At 38.0% G+C, this 27943-nt stretch overlaps 1 protein-coding gene across 1 annotated transcript; it reads left to right on the forward strand.

Moving 5' to 3' along the window:
- Positions 1 to 28: 28 nt before the first annotated feature.
- impact (impact RWD domain protein) lies at positions 29 to 26298 on the forward strand. The gene is made up of 11 exons (XM_042516816.2): positions 29 to 195; positions 4453 to 4581; positions 4658 to 4710; positions 4836 to 4898; positions 5053 to 5138; positions 10399 to 10527; positions 10629 to 10723; positions 12495 to 12568; positions 13072 to 13162; positions 22662 to 22796; positions 25592 to 26298. The coding sequence occupies exons 1-11, from the start codon at positions 148 to 150 to the stop codon at positions 25649 to 25651; spliced, it is 963 nt and encodes a 320-aa protein (XP_042372750.2). The 5' UTR covers positions 29 to 147; the 3' UTR covers positions 25652 to 26298.
- The last annotated feature ends 1645 nt before the right edge of the window (positions 26299 to 27943 follow it).

The raw sequence follows: 27943 nt of genomic DNA on the forward strand, positions 1-27943 counted from the left end.
AAAACACCCAATCCGCTGTGCCCTGGAAGCTGTTTACTTCCTCACATGCAGGCTGGAGCTCAGCATGTAGTTCATGTGCTTTGAATTTAATATAATCTGGTTTTGACCGACTTATGTTCATATTTATGATATCTTGAACTTGAACTGATGGCTGACATCATAAATCAGGGGAATGAAGGAGATCTTCAGGCTCAAGTGAGATTTATTTGCTTTTTTACAACCTGTCAGACGAATTTAAGACAACTTGGAAGGATGCGTTCAAAGTCTGTTTTTACTGTAGTTTTTTTTATTTGACTTGCAGAGAGTGTGTGACCCAAATAGTAACTGTTAGCAAGGCAAGTTTATTTAGGCTTATATAGCACCATTCAGACACAAGGCAAATCATAGTGCTTCACAGGGTGTAGATATACACTAATATAATACAGTAACAAAACATTAAAATTGCATTCAAAAGACTGAATGAATAGATGAATTGGGGTAAAAAATATTAAAGGAAAATCAAACAAGCAAGCAAATAGATGGTTGCAGATTAGTGGAAAAGGCTATGTTATTGTGAAACAACAGTAAAGAATATTTACTTATTAAATCATCAAAACCTGATCAAATTGGTTTATTTAAAAAAAAAAATGAGCAACTTAACACACCCCGAAAAATAGCAAGAAACAATTAAAAATTTTACAAGAGAATTAACTGAAAAAATATAAATAAAAAGTAAAAACAAAAAACAAAAAAACAAACAATGATCCCAAAAACTACAGCAAATTAAAAAAAAAAATATTTTTTCTGTAATATAATTTTAAATATAATTATAATGTATAGTTTTCGGAACAATTTCCCCTAATTTTAAAATAAATTTCTCCCCCCTTTTTTTAACCTAATTATCAGGTAATTTTCTTTATCACTTTTTACTAATTTCTTGCAGTCTGTGGGACACTTCTTACCAAGTTGGTCATTGCCTTTTTTCTCCATGTATTTTTATTTTATTTTTTTTAAGAAATCAAACTTTATTCTGGTTTCAGAGGGTTAAATAGCTTGTAAGAGGCATTCAAATGCAGCAAAAACTAACTTATTTTAGATTTGAAATGAGGTTTTAAAGGGTTAATTCATATCAGTATTAGCACAGAAATTATTCAGGGTGTATTAAGGCTCAAGACCATTTAGTGTTTTATAGTCAAGTAAAAGGATTTTGAAATCTACCTTTTGATTCACAGAAAGCCAGTGATTTAGGACCGGTGTAATGTGTTAGACTTTCGTGTTGTTAGTAAGGACTCTGGCAGCAGTGTTCTGGACGACCTGCAGCTTTTTGATTGATTTTTTTTTACAAAGACCTGTGAAGACACCACTGCAAAAGTCTGTCTTGCAGAAAATAAATACATGAGCTAGTTTTTCTGTGTCTATTAGACAGGCAGGTGAGCCAGACAGTTTAAAATGGTTTCATGTTGAGCTCAAATTCCTGAGAACAAATCGAGGCACACCGACAATGATGGAGAGAGGGACACACACACTGCAGGTCGCTCCAAAGGTGTCTGGCTTCATTAACACATATGCATGTGATACTCAGCAGGTGGTGCCCAGTTCACACATCAGTGCAGCCAAAACAGCATGAAAAAGGACAAGAGATGGACACAAATTAACACCATCACAAGCAAACATAATTAAATGTGTTTGCTAAAACAGATGTCTTTGTTGTAGTTCGGCTCCAGTGTCTCATGTGTTGCCATGAAATCACCGAGCTCTCCGATTTGCCAAGAAATAAACAGACTGTTTGGTGCTCTTTGACAAAACACAGAAGGCTGTTTGATGGTGCAGCTTGGGAAATGCGATAAAAATCTTTTTTTAAACGTTGCATAAATATTTTTCTGAATCCAGATGGTCAGGGGGCTTTATTCTGTGAAAGCAATAGTTTACCTTTTTGGGAAATAGGCTTTTTCATTTTTTTTTTTTTTGCTGAGATATACTGACAATGCTCATTTTCACAGTAAATATGAAGCCACTGACTCCTTCCAAAGATAACAAAATCCATGTACTAATACCTCTAAATCTCACTAGCACATTTAATGCTTTTTTAAAAATCTGTTGACAGTTTTCTTGTGCTGCGTTCGGATACCTTTCACAAGCTATTTAACCCTTTGAGCTAACTGATTTGATTATGTTCAAAAAAGGAGAAAAAAGGCAATGACCAACGTGGCTATAAGTGTCCCAAACTGCAAGCAATTATTAAAAGGTGATACAGAAAATTATCTAAAAATTTTAAAAAAATGTGGAAAATTAGAAAATCTTCAAAAAATAGAGAAAAATGTCTAGAAAACAATTATATTTAAAGTTATGTTACAGAAAAATACTTTAAATAGTTGTTGCATTTTTTTTGGTTATTTTTTATTATTATTTTGTTTTATTTTCTTGCTTATATTCAGGTAATTTTCTTGTAAATATTTACCAATGTCTTTTCATTTTGAGCCATGTTTTAGGTTGCTTGTTTTCTTCACATTTTTGAAAGAATCAAAGCAACTTGCTCAGTTTTCAAAGTGGTAAAGGCCCCCAATTTAGGGGCATTAGCAGAAATAGTATACAAGATTCATAACTATATTACAGTTTATAATCACCTAAAATTAAGAATTGTGTTTTTTTCCTTACATTATATCTATACTTATACCTATATACATGTGTAGCGGGTCCTCTTCACCTGAGCCAAGTTAGCCTCCTATTAAAAAAAAAAAAAAAAAAGGATTTTAGTTTTTTGTTTGTTAGTTTTTGCTTATAAAAATCTTCTACTTCTTGTTTTTAGTTTTCTTTTGCTGTTGTGTTTTTAGTCTGCTCTGATGTGAAATTTATCCTGCTGCTTGGCCAGAATTCCCTTGAAAAAGATCCTGAATCTCAATGGGATTAAAAAGTTAAAAAAAAAAAAAAATAATGAAAAGTAGCCCAGAGAGGACAAATCAAATTGGTCTAAAGAGGGCCATTCACACTTTTGTGTGTTTACCTCAACCTTCGTAGTTCTCCCACACACTGGACCTTTAACGTGGCAGACAACCAGTTGAGACTCCATGAAGTTACTGCTCCACACCAAGAAATAGTCCCAAAGCATTTTTGTATGGCTTTAAACAAATAACTTTTAACATGTTAAATAACAAACTTTGCTGATATTAAGCGTTGTGAACTCTGGCGTCGACCATGAGCAAGGAAAGAGAAGCAGGCAGCAGGTTCCTTTCACACTGAGTTTATTTCAAAGCAGGTAATTTACCATGTTTTGTTTTAAATCTGCCATGAGAAAACAAACATATTAAAAAATAAACCAAAGCCATGCAATAAGATGGTAAAGCAAAATATGAAAGGAGATCAACTTACATGACACACACATGTGGTCGCTGCTGCACAAAGTAAGGAAGGCAATATTTATTACCTCTAATTAACTAAAGTGACGGCACCTGAGGGAGGCGGATTCTCTGCAGGCAGCAGTGTCTGATTTATCCACCCTGCCTCAGGGGGGTCAGCTGATGTCTCTCTGGGGACTTTAAACTTGGAGACTGTGGGTGCACTCTGAATACTTTTCTTTTTACTTTAAGTCGGTACTGCAGCTGCTCTTACAAAGTATGTTGCATGCAGTATTCACACAATCGGGACATAATACTTCTTCATAACATTGCATCCTGAACTTTTACCCTCTTGCTTTTATATCCGGCTCTGTCAGTCAGCTGTGAATCACCCTGTTTGGCTCGGTCGATGTGATGAATCTTCCACTGTGCAGAGGATTGTGGGTCAGAATAGCCAGAAAAACATGTTGACTTGCATACTGCAAAAATGCTATATTAGAACATCCCTTTTTTTGGAATACTACATTTGACATACTATTTATTGGGACATATTATTATAAACCCTCTCAATATTTAGAACATGTGCAAATTTCTCCTCTGATTAAAAACATGAAATCAGCAGAGGACATTTATTTTGACAAAACTGAAGACATCCACATCATAAACGGATGCAGAAAAGGCACAAATTGGTGCAAAAAAATTCACCAGATTACAAGAAATTAAGAGTTCGATGCTCAAAATTTTCTGGCAGAGGACCCCTACACCTCAATTTCTACCACCATTTTCCCCTCCATTGTTGAAACGAAACCTGCGCCCTTGTTCTCATCTGGTGTTCTGCAAAAAAACCCCAGCTGTTTTCCAAAATGTTGAACTATTGATTAAAATGACCCTCTGTGTTTTTCACATATCACCATATAAATATTTTTTTTTTCAGAAAATCTAATCTGTGTGTAGTTTGAGATTTCGATGTGTCTTCACTGTTGAATTTTACTGTTAAAAAACAAATGTTAGATCAGTGTTTGAAGCCTTTCAGCACATCACTGGCCCAAGTGTTGAAATGACTTCATGGACTGATTCATACTTCATGTCGACAGACACATATGATCGATGTTTTTCTTTGTTATCGTTTCCTCATGTTTAGATCGAAGAGGTCGAGGCTCTGTCTGCCATCTATGGGGATGAATGGTGTGTCATAGATGAGGCATCCAGAATATTTTGCATTAAAATATCTGACGACTTGGAGGAGCCGAAATTAACAGCGTGTTTGCAGGTAAAGACAAATAAATCTCGCTTGTTCCCTTGTTTGTAATCCAGTTTATGATTTGTTTTTCCTTCTTATTGATCAGATAATTCTCCCACCTGATTATCCGAGCACCGCCCCGCCTATCTACCAGATCAAGTGAGTCTATTTGCCTTTCAAATGTAATCTTGCGGAGATCTGCTGAATTGATAGAACAACATCCCACTCAACAGCCCACTTGTACTCATACTCAATAACCCTCTGTTTGCTCTCGGCTTTTGTAGTGCAGCATGGTTGCGAGGCCCTGAGAGGACCAAATTGGCAAACAGCCTGGAAGACCTCTATGTGTGAGTGCTTCTCATGATTTCTGACTTCACGAGGAGACACTGCAGGCTGATATTAGCCACAACAAAAGCTTTCATGATTGGTTCCAAAGTGAAATTTATAAGTAGTCTGCCCCTCCGAAATTCCACCCTCATATGTGTTTATTTCTGCGAACAGGGAGCATGTGGGGGAGAGCATCCTCTACCTGTGGGTGGAAAAAATTAGAGAATTCCTGGTGGAGAAATCCCAGAGCTCAGACACAGGTGAGGTGTGATAAATGAAATTCATGCATGAGGGACGCACTTACTCAAGGCAGTGTGTAATGACTTGAAACTACATGTGACAATATTTGTCAGTCCAGTAGAGCTTTCTTCATAACACAGCAACGACAGGAATCTTTACTGAACACATTCAAGCACTAAGCTGAAGAGATGTCACAATAAAGCGGCATCACTTTTCTTGTGCTGCATTCAGACGCCTTTTTCAAGTATTTAACCCTTTGAGCCCCAAACAAATTGCCTTGATTTCTTTCTAAAACATGGAAAGAAGGCGATGAGCAACAAAAGCCAAGATGGCCCTGAAAAATGTACAAGAAAATTACCTGAAAATTAGTAATTAAAAAAAAAAGAATTGAAAAAAATAAAAGAAAAAACAAGTAAATGACCTGAAAAATGTGCCTAAAATGTTTACTAATTCTGTAAATATGTAATTTAGATAATTAGAAATTAAGTTTTTCCCTAGCTTTTTTATTTTTTCCTTAGACATTTTCCCCTAGCTTTTTAAAAATAATTTTCTAAAACCACTAATTTATTGCAATTTGTGGAACACTTCTTTCTAAGTTGCTCTTTGTCTTTGTCCCCATGTTTTTGAAAGAAATCGTACCAATTTGCTCAAAGTTCAAAGCTTTAAATTCTTATGAAAGACGTCTCAACGCAGCACTAAAAAAATGTTGTTGCTACAGGTTTTAAAGGGTTAAAAGTCTAGTCATGGTTACCATTATGTCTTTCAAACTTTTTCCAGTATCCCATAACCTGTTTTCTCTCTTAACATCCCTTAAATCTACTAATCTAGAGTGTAATCCACTAACGTGCTTTAATGCACATGTGAATTTGATTCAGATATAAAGATCTGATTCTTTAAACATCAAACCCTTTAAAAGAGAGACATGACCCCCCATTGCTGTAACAAAAAAAAAAAAGAAAAGTTGACACCACTCTTTCTTCACATGGCTCTGGAGGACATGACAACACCCACACATGTTAACAGCTCTGATAAAGCCCACAGTTTATCAGAGGCTGATTATCCGATCATTTTTTTATGAACAAACAGTCATATCAAAATCCAAATGAATCTACTTCCTTATTGAAGTCTCATCTAAGTTCTGCTAAGATGCTCCTCCATTAGTACTTCATCTATCTGATGTGCTCTAAAGCTGTGATAAGATGAGCACAAAGGCCTGTGGGGGAAAAAAACCCTCTGTGTCTGACACTGAGTGACTGCATTGAATGAAGATCAATATCTACGTAATGGCTTCTGTTACCTTGGCAGAGTCTTTTGAAGTGTAAAAAGCGTAAAAGATACCTAAATTAAAGATTTTCTACAAGTGTCAGTGAGCATCAGGTTTTCTGGAGGACTCTCAGTTATCTACAGCCGAGCTGGGCAGCATCCATTATCGAGGCAGACCCTGCTCTCTTTCAAAGAACAAGTCTGAAAAATATTAACTGTCCTCCTCCCCATTGTTGTACGGGATAAATTGTCCTCTCCGTGCGATTCATGTGGTAATAAGTATAACTGGCCACAGCACTTAAGCTCAGGGGAGCGGGATTGACAGCTTATTCCCATTCAAATGACGGCGACATGGTAGAGAGAGGGAGAAAGAGAGGCGCGAGTGATGAGGCTGAAGACGCACATTTCATAGAAAAGGAAATGAAAAGGGAGTAAACATATACAGAGGACATGACGAGAAAGAGAAATAATGACCATGATGAAGTTTTGGCTCAATGAGACCAGATGGAAAAAAAAGAGGATGAAAAGCATCAGAGAGACTAAGTGTTTGTTCACTGAAAAATGAATTCCCACTTACTTTTAATGAATTTTGGCTGCATGTGTGCCTCAATGTCCTTCTATTCATGGGCAAGAACAAACACTGTGAGCTTTACTCGGCTTCAAGTTGACACAGAAAGCTGATTGGATTCATAAGCAGTTCAGCTTTGATCATGTCTGTTTTTATTGTCGGCTAAGATTTAGCTGTTTTATTCTTTCTTGGAAAAGTGCACCAACTTTCATGAAGAGCAGAATTTGGTGATATTTATATCTTATATTTATATTAGTGCTGTCAAATTGCCCTTGTTTGTATATTCGACCCCAATTCTAAAAACAGATGCTGTGTAAAATGTAAATAGAAATTTACAATCAAATCAATGTCAGTATAAGTTGACACTAAAGTATTTTCACAGCTTTACCTCGCTGTCACACAGCCATTTCTTTCGGCATTACATTTCTTATCTGCCGCCACTATCAGCTGGTCAGAAAGTTCTGTTAGCAGCTGTTACGAGATCTGACTTAAACGAGACTTCACGTTAAAAAATACACTCTCAGTACAGAGTCCTTGTATTTTTTGAGGTAGACTTTTTTTTTTTAAGTGGCTAAAACACGTTTTGATGTCAACCACTCTATACAACATGGTCATGCTGAGCTGTCAAGTGCTCGCCACGTCTGTTTCTGCAAATCAGGAGCGCGCCGACTACTATCTTCTGTATGTAATACACTGACTTTTCATAAGCATCTCATACAGCCTTACTTCAAAAATCCCAAACTATCACTACAATTCCCCAGAGCACCACATTTGTATTAAAGCTGGAGTGCAGAAGTTCGTCTGGCAGTGAGAATAATGACATAAACACTGGTGGTGCGTGCTAATGATGGTTGTCTGCAGGTGAGCTTGCAGCACCCCCCCAGAGGAGTGCTCTGTTTGAATTAAATTCCTAGATACTACATGAGATTTTCCGCCTTACTCTTCACTGCTGCTTTGTCACTGTGGTCTCTCCCTGCTTCCTGTGCCCTTTAGCTCTGGCTGATTGGCGTAAAACATATTGCCTCTGGTGCACCTGCGTGGCAAAGTCGCCACAGACCCCAAACATCACAACTCCAGCTAGCTGCGAAAAACAGAGAGCTTTCCCTTGTGGTGATAGGCTTTAATCAGCATTGTGTGAAGTTGTTTGGCAAGGGGCTTGATGTAACAGATGTTCATTTATATGTAAAAACCCCTCACTACAGCTTTAATCCACTGCTGAAAATAGTCCCAAACAAATTCACTGATCAAAATGTCTTTGTTTGAGTATTGTTTGCTGAAAACTACATTCTCCAGCTGTTGTAGGAAATATTTTAGGGTTGAAGCTAAGTACCACGGAAAGGCTGTGACAGTTGGATGTTGTTGAGAGACAGACTATCACATTGTTGGTTTTGGTGTTTTGCAAAAATTAAGAATATTGCCTCATTCTTTAACGTCTAGAGTGTTGTTACTGTGTATTTATCTGTGTATTTATGCAGAAGTTACTTGAGAGAAGTTACGTGAGAGAAAAGAGACACAAAGAGATCTGAAACAACCACATGGAGACACAAAATGACTGTAAAGTGACACAGAACAACAGAAAAAGACACAAAATCATCTCAGTAAGACACACAATTACCTGAAATAGACACAAATGACAATAGAAAGACAGAAAACAACCCCAAGGAGACATAAAATGACTACAAAGTGACACAAAACGACCTCAAAATTATTTTGGGCTTGGGGCTAAGAGCCACAGAAAGACTAAAAAAGCTGGATGATATTGAGAGATGGACTATCACATCACTTGTTTTGGTGTTTTACAAAAATAAAGAATATTACAAAAATATTACCTTATTCTTTAACATCTCGAGCGTTGTTTCTGTATATTTCTACAGAAATGTTGCAGCCAGATCGTTATTTCTTAGAGCTGATATTATTAACTGATGTGATATTTAATAACCATCAATACATTGATTTTGGGTGACCAAATATACAAAAAAAACCAATTACATGACATAGTTGGACAATGCATGAGGTCAGCTTTAGTTTTAGCACATTTGTGAAGCTGATGTCGGCTGTGCTCACACACTGCACATTTTTGTTTCCATAACAACAGAGCACTACTTCCAGCTCACCTGTTGATCTTTTGTGTCTGATCCCTCTGCATTAGCTGACGCTGGAAACCGGACATTGGCAGCATCCACTTGTTAACACGGCCACTTTTTGAGTTTCTGAGTGTTAACAAATGTGGAACTGAGTGTCAGATCTGTCGTGATTAAATATCAGAGGGGGAAAAACAGCTGAAGTCACTCAGCTGAAACATTTCTCACATGTTAATTACACGTGATCAGTCACATTATTACATAATCCTTATAATAATCCTTAACATTATATCAGCATCTTTATTGTCCCTCCTTCATTGCTCCAGTGATTGCTATCATCCATTATGAAGTGTTTGTTTTGGTTTAAAAGGTCATGAAACCATTTTAGTATCAATGTTAAGGTCATGTAATGGTAATTTGGTCATAAGTTGCTCAGTAGGTGCCATTTTAATGGCAAGCGTCCTGTGTGGACACAACAGTGAAGACCTTTACAGGCACCAGGTTTAGGAATTAAAAAACAAGCTTTTCTTTGAAAGCTGGTGTATTTTAGGAAGCCTTTTGTTAATGCATTTTAGGAAACATTTTGTAACACCTTGGCCAGAGACTAGAGATAAAAAATGCCTCTCAGTAAATTCTGGCATATGTTTTAATTATTTTTTTTTATCATTTGTATTTATGAATTTGAACTGTCCCATCTCTCAAGACTAAAAAGGAAACTTTTTTTGTAGGTCATAGTTATAGGGACAATTGGGACATGTCCCCACCACTTTTTAAAAGCATACTTTGATAAAAATGTTCTGAAAAATGGCTTGCAACAAGAAATGTTAGCAAACCTGAGAAGGATCCTGAGAAACAGAGAAATCCTTCAATGCAATGCAAGCACATTGCCTGCATTGCCTACCTACTCATCCTAAAATGATCCCAAAACTGGCACGTGCTAATCAGTAACTTTAACAAATTCTTTATCCTTGTCCTATTTTTCCATTTCATCTCAGACAATATGACAAGTTTTCAAGTTCAGGGTTTTTAAATTATTTAAAATGAATTGAACATGTTGTTTACATTTACTGAAATAAAATTGAATATGTGGTAATATATCTATTGCATGGACCTCGTAGTAGTGACTGTGGAGAAATGTGGACCTTGTGGGAACCATTGGCCTCAGCTACGCCCTTTTGATGATGCACCATTTTTTTTCTGACCCTCTGCAATGTCCACTCTGACCTCATGATGATCCTCCCATTACATTAGCTAAAATTGTATATGTTTAAGTCTGTTTAAAGAATGCTTTCATCTTCTCAGCCTTACGTCCCCACAACTTTTCAATCCCAAATGACACCCTTGCACTTCTTACATAACCTGCTTCAGTGGAGCACCCCGAGAAGGTGAACGTGACTGCTGAGGAGGACATAGATGATGATGACGAAGAGATACCAGACTTCAGGACTCTCAAGCTGAACACAGAAAATGCTCATCTGTTCATGGATCATGCACACGGTACCACTCACAACCATTCGAGAAACTTGAATTCAGTGCTCAATATTAAACACAGCGTATTATAAAACTGTTTTTCTGGTGTGTAACATTTTGTCCCACAGATGAAGAGTTACCTCCTATAAAACACGGAAATACCATCACAGACCGACGCAGCACTTTTCAGCCTCATGCAGCACCTGTGGTGACCCCCAGACAGGTAAAGAAAAACACGAATATGGTGCTATTATTCTTTACATTACCAAACAATACGGCAGACAAAGACGCAGAAGTCAAATCGCTCATATGAGTTTCAGCAGAAACAACTTCATTAGGGTCTTTGAAGACAAGTGGGATATAAATGAGCTCATTTACACAGAAATTTCACAAAGTCAAGCATCATCTGTTTCCTGCAAACAATTCTCACTCTGGTGCTCTCATGTAACATACTGACTCATCTTAAAAGCCTCCACCTGCTGTGAAGTGCTATTTCGACAAAAATATTTACAGATGCAGCCGCTCTCCAGAGAGCAGGTGAACTGAAGAGTGTGACCCGCACAGCTTTTACATATTTTCTTGTAATAGAGTGGAAGTGTTCAAATATATAATTAAAGAAAAAAGATCTGATTCACTGAGAGGTAATTGGACATGTACTTCGTTTTGAGCCTTTTAATCCGGTGTGGCTTTATTTCTTTGTTAATGCTTAAACTGTATGAAGCCCCAAAGAGCTCATACCAAATAATTACATAATACATTGTCTAAAAAAATGAACACATTCTGAATAAATTTTATGAATTTGCATACAGATGTTAATTAACAAAATGTGACACATTCTCTCACACTCTCTACTACCAGTGTGGACAGAAATGAAAAGTCAAATAACCAAGTTGGAGTGCTTCCTTGCTGTTGAAACGCATAAGGTCAATTTGTCACAGAATAGAAGCGTAAGTGGAGAAAAACTCATTTTAGAATATTTTTTAAAAAGACTTAAAAAAACCAAACTATACTAAACTTAATGTGATTTGTGATATTTTTATAATTCTTATAATTAAATGTTTAAAGTTATGTTACAGGAGAAAAAAAGTATTTTATTCTTCACACTTTCTTAAGGTCATTCTCTTGTCTCTTTTTGCTGTTTTTGCTTATTTTCAGATCATTTTCTTGCAATGTTTTACTAATTTCTTGCTTTTTTTGGGGGGGGGGGCATTTCTTGCGAAGTTGCTCATCGCCTTCTTCTGTATTTTTAGAAGAAATCATTCCATTTGTTCAGATTTGAAAGGGTCAGTGTGAAATAATAGATTTATATGATTATTCAAATTTATTCTAGTCATTACATAAGAATACCTTTCTAAAATCTGCCATACTAGAGTGCCTTTAAAAGACAATTAGCAATTCAAATCCCAGTTTCATTTATAAAAATGTGATTTTCCTTCATAAACAGTTGATTAATTTTGTTTTGTTTGTTTACTCAGCATGCTGTCATTTGCACAGATACGACATTACTTTCAAACTGACTTGGATTTGAAATGGGCTCCTTTTTCTGAAAGATATACTATGCAAGATTTTTCTAAAACAACAAATACCTCTGAATCATCACTCATGACCCACTAGAAGTTTTTAGTGATGTATTCATCTGCCGTGAATCTGCCTTCTGCCTGTTTTTTCTTCTTATTTTGCTGTTTCTCTGTAGCAACCAGATGCCACACCGTATGCAGCAGGCATCCAAGAGAAAGCTACGAAAATCACAGACACAGCAGTGAAAAAAGGCAAACGTGCAAAATGCACACTGGCTGACATTTCTTGCATAGTATACCTTCAAGGTATATCCACAGAGTGTTTCAGCAAGAAAACAATTTGTATTTAACACAATGCTGAAGCAGAGTGTGGAATAAAATACTCGCGCCAGCAGTTTTCTTTTACAGTGCAGCATGTGAAAGTGAAGTGAGAAATAATGTTGTGATGTCCTTTGCTCCACCTGTCATGCATATCAGGTTAAAATGGTCCTGGAGAAGCTATACGAGAACAAGAAGATTGCGAGTGCCACTCATAACATTTATGCATACAGGTCAGTAATGTCACCCATATACAGTATGACCTAACATCTGTCATGACGCCGTTATGCAAATCATGCCGTCACTCTCAGGTTACTGTTAAAGGGTGTCTCATTAGTGGAGAAGAACATGAGTCATGTAAAGATTCGAGGCCTGTCTGTCTTCTGTAAAGGGCACATCACTGCATTAAAGGTCAAAAAAAGCACCACAGAAAATAGGCGTGCTGGCAGCATTGTGTGAATAGATGTGTGTGTGTGTGTGTGTGTGTGTGTGTATTTGTCTTTCTGTGTGTTTGTGTTTTTTCTTTATGTGAAGTTTTTGTCAGCACGGTTTAATGAGGTCGATGTCGAGCTGCTCATGCACTTCCTAGGTGGTCATTACTGTTGACATTTAAACCACTTTAAAAAAGAATCTTTGCCAGTGAAGAGGCTGCCGGTGTCGCCGCGGCATTCTCCGACCGAAATATCTCAATGCTCTCTCATCTGATGCTAAACTGCTGGGATATTGTTTGTTTCAGGATTTACTGCGAGGACAAGAACAGCTTCCTGCAGGACTGTGAGGACGACGGCGAGACGGCCGCAGGGGGGAGATTGCTCCATTTACTTCAGGTTATCATGTCATTAAGACAATACTGACCTCGACCTGACAGATCACTTTTTCAGCTGCAAACTAAAATAGATTCCAAAAGAGCAGTGATGAATGAGTCAGTGCAGCACACACATACATACACACACACACACACACACACACGCACGCACGCACGCACGCACGCACGCACACACACACACACACACACACACACACACACACACACACACAAAGCTTTTGCCCAGAATTAATGTTTTAAACACTTTGTTAAATTTCCTGGCTGGATCCAAATTTCTTTTGGCGTCTGAGTTCTGAGTCTGAATTGGCGGCTGTTCTAAGCTGCCATTTTTGTTTTCACAGTCTGCGCAATTTGGCATCTGCTGTGACTTTTAAACTGAGATTGTTATGATTAAGGAGCTCTCCAAACACACTGAAAATATATTTAAATCTCTTGTTTTTGTAAATCATCTGTTGTTAGCTCTTCAAGATATGTTCCTCACTAAACAGAAACGCATGTTGGGCCTCATGCAGAAACATTTTCCTTAATTTCTCTCTCAATTTTCTGGAAAGAGAAAGTATAAGACAAGCCAACTCCAGTTGCACCAAATGTTCTTAATCATCCAAATTTACTCTTTTTCAGGTGTGCTCAATGCTAAATCCCATGTGATCATAAGTTATCTATTAGCATAGGTAATGCCCCATAAATACTATATGAGGGCAGGTGTTGTGCTGTGTGCAAAGACTCTGGCACATGGTCTAGACTGGAGACATGACGCCAAAAAAAGGTTGTAAACTTAAAGTAAATGTGATTTCAGGGAAATGTATTGGAAAGCTAAAGTATGCATGCAAAAAGGTTTAATTTAATAAATTAAAATAATTAGAATAATTCTAAGGAGAGCAGCAAGTTCTCATGCACATATGTAGTATATGTGAGAAGTTGGAACCATTAAATGTTTTTGCATGATAAATGACTTACACAATTATAAAAAATAGTTGCCAAGTAATTTTCTAATTAATACCCTCATTTTTTTGCTGCACTTACATACTTTTTTATGGTTTGTATGCAAAAATCTTAGTTTGTAAAGTAGCTATCTAGTAATAGTAGTGGAGTAGAAAGGACAATATTTCCCTCTGAAGTAACTGAAATTACAGTATTTGGGATCAATATTAGTACTTCTTTTGCCCTGAAATGTAATAATCCAGTCATTATATCATAATTACTATAAAACATTAGTTTGATTAAATGATAATCAAGCATTTTAGAAATGTTCCTCAAATGTAAAACTTATTTTCCTTGTGCTGAGCAGCAATTTGTGGCCTGTGAAAATGAGTTGTTTATCTCTTAACTTGGTAAGAATGCTCTAGACCACAAATTTATTTCACCTCAGAAAAGCAAAACATATATTAAAAAAAATCAATGGGTATAACAAAACAATAATAAATCACAAATATGAGAAAATAAAAGAAAAAATTGTTCAGATATTGTTTCTTGTATGAGGCCCGATATAGATCAAGGTTCATTTACTGTCAATCTACAACAAAGAGTGATATAACAAATGCAAGTTATGGTCCCTTTTTGCTACACATTTTTAAATGTTTGAGTACGCATGAGTTGAGGAGTGTCACAGCCTGAGGAAAGATGCTGTCCTGTAGTCTGGTGGTACAGCAGCGGATACATCTGTGTCTCTTGCCAGGCGGCAGCAGGGTGAACAGGCTGTTGCTGGGGTGGGTATTGTCTTATAGTCTCCTTTGGGCTCTGCGCTGGCAACTCCTCATCAATATCACTGATGCTCTGTAGATAGGTGCCAGTGAATTTTAATCACCTGCTGCAGGATCCTTCTGTCCTGGTCGTGCACACACCATGACATTGTTTCCAGTCAGGGTTATTTGTATCGCTCGGCTGTAGAAGTTGACAAGAACTTGGTACAGGAATTTTGCCTTCTTAATTTTCCTCAAGAAATATAAGTGTTTATTACCCCCCTAAGAGTCTTTTAGTACAACCAAATACTGAAAAACACATCGAAATACTGGCACCTAAGGCTTTACTCGTACCCCTTTTCCACCAAAATTTAACTGTAAGAACAACCACTAAAAACAAGTGATAAACTCCTTTTCTATTGCCAGTAGACCAGGATTGTGTACTATATAGCATACTTGATTTTCAGTTTTATTTTAAGTGGCGCGTCACGTTGGTCGTCACAGAAAAGCTGGGAAATGGGCTAGTAAACAATAAAAAGCAATATGGAGGCCAAATGTCACAACTTGTAGGTGTTGTCGAGCAGCATTTCTGCTGGGCTAAGTAACCGGCCCTTTCAGCATGCAGGGGGTAAATGCAGAAGCCGCAGGGTGGTCAGTCGTGATGATGCCATTTCTTATAGGGGGCCCATGGATGCTCAGAAGCTAAGTTGGGAGAATGGAAACTTCAGGTAGAGACTATGCTGAGTTTAAAGGCACTCACTGTATCTCAAAAGGCAGACTTTGTGTTTGGTCTGCTAAAGGAGGAGGCCAAGAGAGAGATTTTGACTTTAGAGAGGGCAAGCAGAAACACCTAAAGTCAGACTCAACTGGCCATTAGACGAATTGGCACTTCTGCACTGGCTTCATGTTTTTAGCCCTAGAGTTTGGTGCTTGACAGAGGTGTGTGATGACCGATTCCCAGGAACCTTATATGCCTTTTTGATTTGGTTGTTTTGTTGGTGTGTCCATGCAATGTTATGGACAGGCAGGAGAACAGGTAAACAGTAGACAGCAGCAGGAACAAACGTCTTTAAAAACTTTTCAGTGGTTTCTTGTCTTTATATATGTCTCTCTTTCCAACTCAGTGCAGACTACCCTGGAACAATATTTGAGTGCAGCTTGGGAGGAGACGGACAGTAATTAGTGACAGGATGTCATTGCATCTCACCAGTTAAGGCACTGAAATTACCACGTTCACCTGGGTGTTGTGTTCCCATCAATGCCGATTTGAGCCAGAGGAGATAAAAACCCGCGTCTGCAGCAGAGTCATTTGACCGTGGTATGAATGCTGATTGTATGCATTCGCATTGCATTAAAAATCTAGATGTTAGCTAGGTGTTAGTGGAGTGCAGTGGGAATGAGGCTTTCAGTTTTTCAGCTTCACTGATGTAGATGGGGCTGTGTCTCCACAAACTTCACAACAGAGTTCTCACCATGTCGGGGATTGCAGTCGTGGGTGTACAGCGTGAACAGGAGGGGGCTGAGCACACAGCTGGGGGGCTCCGATGTTCAACACTAGAGTGAAGGAGGTGAGACCGCCAATCCGAACTGACTGGGGGCTGTTTCTGAGGGAGTCCTGTACCCAGTTGCAGAGCGTGGTACTCAAGCCCAGAGTGCTGAGCTTGCCAATCAGTTTCATGGGGGTGATTGTGGTGAACACTGAGGTGAAAACAACAAACAACATGATGAAGGTGTTGTTGTTTTCAAGATGTGTGAGGGCTGAGTGGAGGGCAGTGGAGATGGCATCCTACCCGGGTCTGCTCATGCGAAATGGTGAGGGTCCAGGCCGGCTGGGATATTGTCTTTTTGATGTGTGGGAGAACTAGTCTCTCAAAACACTTCATCAGAATGGGGGTGAATGCCGCAGGAGCATATTCGTTCAGACACTTCACTGACTTTTTAGGTACACATCGGTAGTTTGAAGCATGTGGGAAGTTATGTGATATTGCACTATATTTTGTATTAAATAGATCAAAGTGGTCACAATCATGTATGGAAAATACAGACAATATATATTCATGCTGACTGTACAATCTTCAAAATGAAAAAGATAATTTTACAGATATTTTGAAACATCAACCTCAAGAAGGTTCAGGTGAAGTGAAAAATGTCAGGTTACTACATTTTCACTCTGACTGTTGCTGATACACTACCAAAAAGGCTGTATTGTCAGATCACATAGAGAACTTTTGTGCCTAAATATTAAGGGTGAAAGAAGATGCGGTCCAGGCAACACAAGAAAGAAAATGTGACAGACATCATTGATGTTCAGGACACTGAATCACATTTGGGTTTAGGGCTGCAACTAGCAACATTTCCTTGTAATAATCAAGCTTTCATGTTGTTTAGTCTGTAAGATGACAGAAAATGTGAGTCATTCAAAAAGGACAAGTTAGAGCTGCATCCTCCTACACTGAACAAAGATCTGTGACTTTCTCTATGCACAAAAAGGGCTTATCTTTTTCCAATTTTGTGCACAGCAAAGGGCCCCCCAGAGATTTAAAAAAAAAGACATTAATTAACCCTTTGACACCTGTATGGGCATCATTTTTTTTGTGCTGCGGTCAGTGCCTTTCACAAGTATTTACACCTTTGGACCCAAACAATGTGGTGTGATATCTTTCAAAAGCATGCGGGAAAAAGCAACAAGCACCTCTGTAAGAAATGTTTCGCAAATTGAAAGAAATTACTAGATTTAGATTATTTTTTTTAAGATTGGGAAACATGTCATAGAACCTTGTTTGTATTTAGCATAATACTATATTTTAAATTATTTAAACAGAATCATTGTATATTTATTTTTTTTCAGTCATTTACATTTTTTCTTTTTCTTTTTTTTACTTTCCTTTTATTGTGTGTGCAGGTTTTTTGGGGGAGAGAGGGCGTCATTTTCAGGCAGTTTTCTAATTTCTCAGTTTGCCCAGGTTTCAAAGGGTTTAGCACTTGTTATTTGATTATTTCGCTTGACTTGGACTCCAGATATGCACTTTTTTGTTAAATGATTCACTGCAATGCCCACTCAAGTCTTTTATAACGACAAACTGCCGTCAGGTCAAAATCATGCTGAGCACAACCAGCACGCAGATGAGACAGTTTGTGCAGAATTTCTTTGTTTGTGCAAACCATTTTATTGCATCAGCTGTTCAGGTGGCCTGTCTCAGACAATCCTGCAGGTGAAGAGGCTTAATTTAAAAGTCACAAGCTGATGTGGGGTTGTGAGGATGGTTGAATGCACTGCCAGATTCTCAGAAAAATTGGCTTATGGTAATAAAATGAGCATTCACTGCACAATTCAACAGCTCTGGCAGACATTCCTACAGTCAGCATGCCAGTGACACGCTCCATCTGTGGCACTGTACTGTGTGATCAAACAACACATTTCAGAGTGGCCTTTTATTGTGACCAGCCTTAGACACACCTGTGTGGTAATCATGCTGTTTAATCAGCAGCATGATGTGCCACACCTGTCAGGTGGCTGCATTATCTTGGCAGAGTAGAGTCCCTCACTAACACACATTTGTGAACAAAATTGAAGTCTTTTGTGGGCAGAAAGAAAATCTCATATCTTTTATTTCAACTTGTGACAAAATGGAAGGTGTATCAAGCCAACTTTAAATATTTTACTACAAAACAAACTAACAGCAACATGTTTTGTAATCAAGAATGGACAGACTCTTATGTGTTCATTCTTCCCACTGGCAGCTCAAAACCAGTTTGTCTCATCACATGTTTAGAGACTGTAGCATTTATTAAGAGCGGCAGTGGGAAGCGCCACTACTGATAAAAGCACAGAGCATCTTTTGAGCAAACATAAATTCAAAAAAAAATATATTTTTTATTTCAATCAATGCATTTCTCACATAAAATCGTAAAAAAGTGAACGCAAGTTAGACATTAGAAAGGGTCCGCCCCACTGTTTAAAATCAAAGACCCTGATGCACCAAGCCGACAGTCGGTCATCGGTCACATTGTAAAAAGGAACTATTTGTTTCAGCTTCCTAAAGCTAGTGTCCAGGCTGACTACAGTTTTTAAGCTGAATGAATTTGAGAAGACAAGTTAAATCATTACAAAATTGCCTCAATTTGTCAAATTCAGTCAACTTAAAAAAGTCTAGGCTGCCTTAAAATTTAAAGTCAAAACAATATGTTTCTTTTAACAGTGTAATGTTGGGCCATCGGTGAGCATGTGGCCCTCGTTGCTGCGGTGTGTCCTGCACTGTTGGCCCTCTGTGGCTTTTTCCACTGATTCAACAAATCACCTACCGACTGTACCAACGACCTGAAACCCAAATAGATTCAATTTACAATCAGTAAACACTTGAGAAATTGGATTAATTTTTTTTAAATGACTTGAAAAAAACAAACAAATTATTGCCAGTTATTTTCTGCTTGACAAAGTCGTTAACTGACTAATTTTTCCTCCCCCGTGAGAGAGAGAGAGAGAGATCTCCTTCAACATTACATCACAAAAATGCTACCAGAGATCAGAGCAGTGTACTAAAGAATTGTGCAACTGTATCATTTGTCAAGTACATTATTTAGGTTGATATCATAGTTGTACTTCACTATCATGATCTAATATTTGTTATAATATAAAAACTCTGAAATCGCTCTGGCAAAGCCAAACATTAATTTAAGTAAGTGTCCAGAAATGTATCCATATAGATACTGGCTCTTAACGCTTCTACATGGGGACATGACCTCACTACTAACCCATGCCACTTGTATTTACATAATGTGTAAATTTCTACTCTGTCTCTCTCCAGAGAAATATGCCATGATAGTAATTTCACACAATTATGAATCTTTTCATCTCACATATCAGAGAGGCATTTGTTACTGGCTTGTGCTGTCAGATGGCACTATGATTCACACACACACACATACACACACACACACACACACACACACACCCACATCACACTGAAATGTACCATTGTCCACACAGTTTTTGTCTCCCTGTAATGTTGAATGAAGGCCAGTGAAAGGTTTGTGACAAAACAAAAAAGTTTCCTGTAATCAGAGCTCGGCGGTGACTTGAAGTAGTTCTGTCACACTAATTACCAGGAGGTGCTGAGTCGCATCAAAGCCTCTCCAGATGAGATCCATGACTCATGTCAAAGTTCATACTCATTTATAAGACGACGGCAGGCGGCCATGCCAGTGTGACCCTGTTAGAGAGATAAATCGGTGTGAAATAGTGCATGGGATTCTTGGGGAAACTGTTATCTGCTGCACAGAATCCAGATGAATCAAGCTGCCTTTGACTAATACAGTGTTGTCAGCCACTTAAAAATCACATCACTCTGCACAGACGGTCTTGGCTCTAATTTGCTTAAATTACCTTTTGGGCTAATGAAAAACAAGGCTACAAACCCATGTTGAAACTTGGAAGCACGCAAACTCGATTAGATATCTGGATGCTTGTCAAGCAGCATCTTTTGAATCTGTTTTTCATGCTTTCTGCTGAGACCTCAGCGCATGTTTTTAGCTATGTGCATGTGTCACAACTCTTCACATTAAGCTGCTCTAATAAATAATTCATATAAAAAGAAGAGTCAGTGAATTAGGATCATTATACGTTAAAAAAAATAAAAATAAATAAATACAGAGCTGGTGGAGGGGGGTAAAATCTGATTAAATATTTGGGATTTCTGAGTTTGAAGTTGTTACTCTATACCATTTTATAATGTTATTTATTTCCTTCTATCTCAGTACACTCACCCAAGTTTTTTTTTTGTTTTTTTTTTTACAGTTTAAGTCTTTTCTATTTTACCACACGCAGCTTCACTGTTTCAGTTCAGTCTCACTGCTCTCATCACCTCAAATAACCCACTGCACACTTCCTGTCCAAACAGCAGATAGACGCACTCAGCTGGTGAACATAGTGGAACATTTAGTGACTAAAGAGCCAAATATTACCTTTAGCAAGCAGCTAAAAAAAATAATATTTTTTTGTAGATCAAAACGGAGATTTTATTAGAACAGATAAATGTAAATGCAGCAACATCATTTCATATTAACCCATGTGGACATATGTACAAGAACAAAATATTAGGAAGTACTATTGGGTCACCTCCTGCAGCCGACTGACCTACTATAACTGGACTGATATCATCAGGTCCGCCGTCCTCTGAGCAACACACTGATTAATCTTCTACTTGTCACACTCTCAGCGTACGGAGCAATTTAGATGAAGAGCTTTCAACTTAATCTATTCTTCTCTAATCTCATTCCACTCCACAAGCCTTTCTGCCTCTGAATGTGGAAGTACGTGAGTTGATGAATAAAATAAAAAAGGATCTGATTAATAGTGTCAGCAGCCAGATGTGGATGAGTCCCCTCAAATGACACTTTATGTGTGTTGCTGTTCAGCGTCAAATTTTCCTCTTTATGTTTAAAGAATAGTCTGACATTTGGGGGGATTTAATTTTTTGCCATTTGATGGAGATTAATGTCAATTTAATGTCTGTGTGTTCAGTAGAGATGCAGGACATGTTATAAGCTAAGAATGTTAGGGAAAACAAACCAGCAAAAAAACATTTAAAAATAAATTTTAAAAATCTGATTTGACCCATTGGTAATTTACAAACGTTAATTAGACCATCTTTTATTATAGGTTTTTACGGGATTGTTGTGATGGTGGGTTTTCTTTTTTGGCTACAATACATTCATATAATGATACATTTAATGAAAAAAAAATTACCTCAAAAAGACCTAAATGTATACATATAGACTCACACATTATGATTACAGAGACAAAAAAGACAAAATTACCCCAAAGAGACACAAAATGACCTCAAGAAGACACAATGTCCCTTCAAAGAAACCTAAATGTCTACAAAAAGACAAGAAAACCACCACAAGGAGATACAAAATGACTACATAATTACACAAAATTACCTCAAAGAGACCCAAATGATGACAAGAAGACACAAAACTACCAAAAAAGACATACAATTACTTTTAAGAGAATCAAAATCACCTCAATAAGACACAAAGTCACTTCAAAGAGCCACAAGGGACAACACAACAACCACAAGGAAACACTGTAAATACAAGACAATACAAGAGATTACCAGAGACTCAAAATTACCTCAAAGAGACACAAAATTGCTTCAGAGAAACTCAAACGACTAAAAGAAAGACACAAAACATCCCTAAGAAAACACAAAACGACCTCAAAAAGACTCCAAATTGGTTAAATGACACATTTCCTCAAAAAGACATATAACAACCATAAGGAGAAACAACATTTCCACAAAAAGATGCAAAACCACCACAAACTCTGTGTGTATGGCTCCTGTGTAAGAGGGGTGTTGAGGCCCATTGCATATTTGTGCCCATGGGACCATATTCTCATAATCCGCCCATGTTCATAAACAGCGTTTGTTAATTAGGATGGGAGTGCCGTAACCTCAATAATTTTATGGATGATAAATCGAACCTTGAACCTTCCAGTGTTTGTGATAAACTTAGCCAAACATTTCCTGGAGTGAGATATTGACACACAAAGATAAAAGTGAAATTAATTTTCTCATCTAACTCTGTGGAAGCCTGCCAAATAGGGAAATATCCCCACAGCCTCAAACTGACAGCTGATGGCCTGAGCCAGATACACTTAATGAAGGTTCATCCACCGTGTCGCATCTGGTGTGAAATATCTGGCTGTAAAAAACGGTTGCCAGGGGAATGGTGTGTGGTGTCACAATTTCTTGTATTGCCAGCTTTCTCAAATTCACACTCATTTCACGTTTGCCATGTGTTTGTCTCCCACCACAGATTCTGGACGTGCGCAACGTCATGGTGGTCGTGTCTCGGTGGTATGGAGGTATTTTGTTGGGTCCTGACCGCTTCAAACACATCAACAACTGTGCTAGAAATATCCTGGTGGAGGAAGGATACACTGCCTCCACGGTGAGACACTCTCTGGGTTTCTTACATATTGCTCTGTCATCTTCCACTGACACATCATCGGTTAAGTTTGATGTCGCTGTCAGTTTTCTGAAGCTGGGAAACATCTGGCATCTTGTAGTTTAATTGACCTTTACTCTTTGCTTCCAGCCAGCTATTTGAAAACCAAAAAATACCCCTTTTTCTTTAGGCCTTTTTGACAACTAAAACCAGAGTCTGAAGGTCGGATGAAAAGAGTTCTTTCAACACTGTTAGATAGTGTGTAGTTACCGATTGTAGTGAGGCATATTATAATAATATAGAGTGTCTGGCTTGCTTTGTGTTTCCGTAGTAACTCCTCAGTCACTGTCCCATTAGGGATATTGGTTCATTTGAAGTGTCTGGTTGCCACATGTTTCTGGAGATCAAACACTCTCTACTCGCTCTCACCAGCCTGAAGTTAGGTTTCGGCTTTGAAGTCGTCTTTGTGTTCAGCAAAGTTATTCGATTGATAACACAATTGACCTTTGAGCTGCTGCCACATATAGATTAAAGGTACTGTACTGCAAACCTACTCTCACAAGTATCCTACTTCAAAACCGCATCAAGTCACTGTAAAAAATCCCAATCTGATTTTTTTCCCTTCGGACAGCAAAGGCTCAGTCCTCCTATGGACGTCAAGCTTGGACTTTGTGACAACTAATTACAGGCCACTGCACGTGCGTGGAGGGACTTTAAACCTCTGCAGAATAGCTTGTTTCCAGTACACGAGGTGCTTTAAAAACAACCAAAAACAAGTTCAAATTGATGTTAGAACAAATTGCTTAGTTGTGGTCGGTCGCTGATTATGTTTACATGCACAAAATAGTCTGTTTTTTGCCTTTATTATGAAAATAGAAATATTCTTACTAAGCCGTTTGCATGGTTTAAAAAAATGAAAATTACAGTAACACTTCTGTTTACATGCAGCTATGCATGCTCCGATGAACATGCCCTGACATGTCGTTTATCAGGTAATTAGATGTAAAAGTACAACAGCTGGAGCCAACTGTTTTTTTTTTTTTATGCATCAAAGTAGGATTTCTTGAGTTTCCTCGGTGGCGGACTTGTTGGACATCCCCTTTATTCCTTTACCTTCTTGGAACCGTCGATGTTGTGATACTGTAAATCCAAAAACCTGTCGATATCTTAGTCTCTCAGAAAGTTTAAAATCAGGTATGTTTGTCCTTCCGACCAGAAATGTAGATTTTTTTTTGCGTGCATCTCTACCCAACAGCTTCGTAAACTGTTGGTGAGTTGGTTTGTGTACAACAAATCCATGACAACGCACTTAGCCAACCATAAACAGACCGTGTGTTGCAAACTGCGGTGAAAACACTATTTGAGACAAATATTCCGAATTGGCTGTATCCATGTACAAATAATGCTCCTAAAATCTGAATACCAGCATATCGCATGTCAGAAAATGATAAATTTGGAAAACAGCCTTATTCGGAATATTTAAATGCAATATGCTGTTTATATAACCCCTGCAAATTCTGAATATTGTCATGTTTCTAATAATACTGGAATATTGGTATGCATGTAACCACAGCAATACCGATACCAATCTGGGTGATTTCAACAGAAGTGACCCAAGACATTTGTATTGAATGTTGACCTAGGGTAAAAAAAAAAAGCATTACTGAGAACATAAAACTCTTTGAAAGGTCTCCTTAATGTGCCATATTACAAGGTCATTGAGATGGGGAACATAGGGCCCTGGGTTCATAGATGGACTCCCCTCTTGGTAAGAGAAATTCTAAACTGAAAAAAAGAAAACAGGATCCAGAACTGACCCTTGAGGGACACCAATTTAACCTGTAGGAGATGCTGTTGATGGAAAACCGAAACGTTCTGTTGTTTGAGTACTGGACAAAACACTTCAAGTGAGTTCCTGAATTTCCATCTCAGTGCCTCATCCTGCCATTTGTATTTTTGAGTTAAAGTGTAAATTGAAAACAGGACAATAATTCTGGGGTAGAGAGAGCGAGAACAATGTGGGCTGAATGCAAAATTAGATTGAAACTGTGAATACCTGGATTGGATTTAGGAGGAAAATAGCCAAAAAAAATTTAAACAAGAGCTGAACCACTAATTTCACACCTCAGGACCTCACAAGATGAAAAGTTGCTGCCTGTCCTTTTGCAGCATGAGTCGCTTATTAAAAATCATTAATGAGGCCACTTCCTGCTGGCTACAACAGACAGGAAACTCCAACCCTAAAGAGGGGGGAGAAACATTTTTTAATGGTAATTGGGACGACGAATGTTGGAGAGTGACTGGTTTACAGCCTCATTGCAGAACGCCATGAGGCGCAAACACTATATGAGATATGACTGGGGAGCATGCATATTAAAATTTTCCACATTTGCCACTCGGCTGTATGAGACAGAATTATCATTTATGCTTGCTTTTTGTCCAAGCAGGCTGTTACAGTGTTGGGACGTCTACAAGTTGGCCTGCCCGCATTGTCAGAGCAATAATTAGAAGAGGATGTTTGATAAGTGTACTTAAGAATGTAATGTTTGGTTTTATGCAATTATTTGAATATATTAAAACAGTAGGGTGCATGCCAATCAGTGCATTGTAATGTGCACATTGCAGTGTGGCAGGGAAGCACAGCGGGAGGTCAGGTGAAAATGTCTCTCATGAATTCAGTCGTGAGCTTTAAACAGCACTCAAATATTAAACATGGAAAAGGCTTTGGCACCATTAAGCGGAGTGCTAATGTAAGATAATTATTAGTCTGTTCATAACCCTTTTTTCTTGTTTCTCAGGATGAGGCCACCAAAACTGGAGCGAAGGCCAAAAGGACAAAAAGCAAGAAGACGAAATGAAATTTAAAAGAAAAAAAAAGGACTTTTATTCAAACATGTTCACAGTCTTGTGATTCAGATGGATCTTAAAGGTTCAGTGTGCAGGATTTGGGGGATATGTTGACAGAAAATGGAAGTAATAATCATGTTTTCATTATATTAGAATGAGTTATTTACATTTATATAGGGAGCGAGGCCTGATCTATAGAAATTATCACTCTGCACTGCTGTGTTTCCACAGCAGCGCAGGACAGAAAGCCCAACACGTTCTCATCTCGTTCTAATCCTCACCGCTAGCTGCCACTAAATCCCCCTTAATCTTACACACTGCTCCTTTAATAGAGACAACTAGGGATTTCTTACAATTAGAAATAATTTATTAAAATCATGACAGAATTTATATTAAACCATTTTAAATGAAAAGCCTTGAAATTAAATGTTTACAGTACGTTTTCATTAAAGCAAACCATTAGGTTTCTACTGAAAATATGACTTTGACATCTTTATATTCATCAGTCCTCCATGAGGATCGTCGATTCATTTTATTAGAAAACCACATCATTACACGCTTGAATGAAGGATTTTGTTCAGGACATGACATCTCTTTCGTGTCGTTCATTTTAAATGATGATTCTCCATTCTGTCCTGATATAAATGTGTGAATGCTTGTCCTTGTACGTGTTAATTCAGCTTTCCGCCGAATCCACATGTGAATGAAATTCATACACAAGTAATTCAGCGTCTCTAAGAAATATGATCAAGACTCGACAAAATGAAGTTCACCGAGTTTCAATGACACTCTTGCACTCCCTCTCACAACGCTCGTGTCCGCTTCCCCCAGTGTATTTGACAGCCACTTGAAGCCTGCTAAATATTCAACTTTTCACACTTGTGTGTTCTACTGAAGCTTTTACCCCACATCAGCTCCTGTGGGATTTTGCCTCACCTCACCGTTTTGGTGTCATTTGATCCCTGGAAAGACACGGTCTGCATATTAACCACTTCAGGGGTAGGTTTGGCAGCACAGGGCTGCTTTCTAAAAATATCCAAGGCAGATTGGTTTTCACCACCACAACCTGAGGATTGTGATGTAAACAAGCCTTTTATCTCCGTGTTTAATTATCTTGAAGGGTTAAAACTGATACCTTGATTGATTGAGGATATTTTATTTAAATAAGAACGTAAATGTCACAACAGGCTCCGATTCTTGAAATGTACTGTGTGTACAAGCTGCCTGCTCGTTTTGGCCATTGAGAATAATTGCAGCTAATTCACTTAATAGAGCTGTTTCTCCCTAACAAGCTGTCATCACCCGGAACCCATCATCTCAGCCCTTAATTATATTTTTTAGAGGCCTGTGAGGAACTCATGAAGCTAAATTCATAATCGAGGCTGAGGATGAAGAGCCTTAATCCCTATAAAATAATACAGGAGAGCTGTGGTGTCGCTGAAGACTTTTATTGTTGCAGCAAAATCTAAAAATGTAAATATCCCTTCACAGCATGCAAGTATGGATCCCCAAAGTGTTGAATATGATAATAATTATAGTACACTGATACAGTCATTGCCTTGTTTTGTAATGTTACATTGTGCTTTATAACTTCACCTGACAGTGATGATGTCAAAGCCCTCTCACCTTACAGCCAGTCTCATAATGCTCATTTATGACATAATATGGTATTTATTCATTATTTAAAGGAGTATTTCACCCACCCATATGACAATTTGTATATCAATTACCCACCCTAAGTTTGTGAAGAAAAAATAGGACCTATGATAGCAAGATGGTGGCATGCATGGATTTAGCAGGTTTGACCTCTTGCAGAATTAGCAGGTGACACAACAGTTCTTTGCCTCATTTCAAACAATGACGGGTCTACAAGAACCCAAAGCCTGGTGTAGCAGTCACAACCATGCAGTGAACATCAAGAAGACCACAGAGGTGATCATGACATCCACCACTTTACATTAACTCATAAACATCAAGGCAGTGGTCCTTGTCGACTTCAAATTTCTGGGCCTGACTCTAGGCAAGTTTCCGTTCACCCTCAAATTGTACAAATTGAAATTGCAAATATAAAACACGTCTAATGAAAACACATCAATTTTGAAAAAAACTCCCATTTATCGCAAAAAAAGTTTTTACACTTGCATGTGGTGGTATTTCAGGTATTTATAAAAAGCCATATTTTGCAAAACTGCAATGGATACACTTTTTCACTTTTATAGGTTACATGATGCTATGGCTATGCGCTTGTCAGTAGGAACAGGCTCCCTCAGGCATGATGCAGCAGGCGCTGCAAGAGCTGTTAT

The sequence above is a fragment of the Plectropomus leopardus genome, chromosome 5, assembly GCF_026936395.1.
Source record: "Plectropomus leopardus strain MGB_pleo_1.0 chromosome 5, ASM2693639v1, whole genome shotgun sequence".
NCBI lineage: Eukaryota > Metazoa > Chordata > Actinopteri > Perciformes > Serranidae > Plectropomus > Plectropomus leopardus.

Bases quoted from the DNA above. Each gene is read 5' to 3' on its own strand.
- impact (XM_042516816.2), top strand. From the start codon at position 148: ATGGCTGACATCATAAATCAGGGGAATGAAGGAGATCTTCAGGCTCAA. The intron at 4,899-5,052 runs GTGAGTGCTTCT...TTCTGCGAACAG, and splicing joins AGCCTGGAAGACCTCTATGT to GGAGCATGTGGGGGAGAGCA. The intron at 10,528-10,628 runs GTACCACTCACA...TTTGTCCCACAG, and splicing joins GTTCATGGATCATGCACACG to ATGAAGAGTTACCTCCTATA.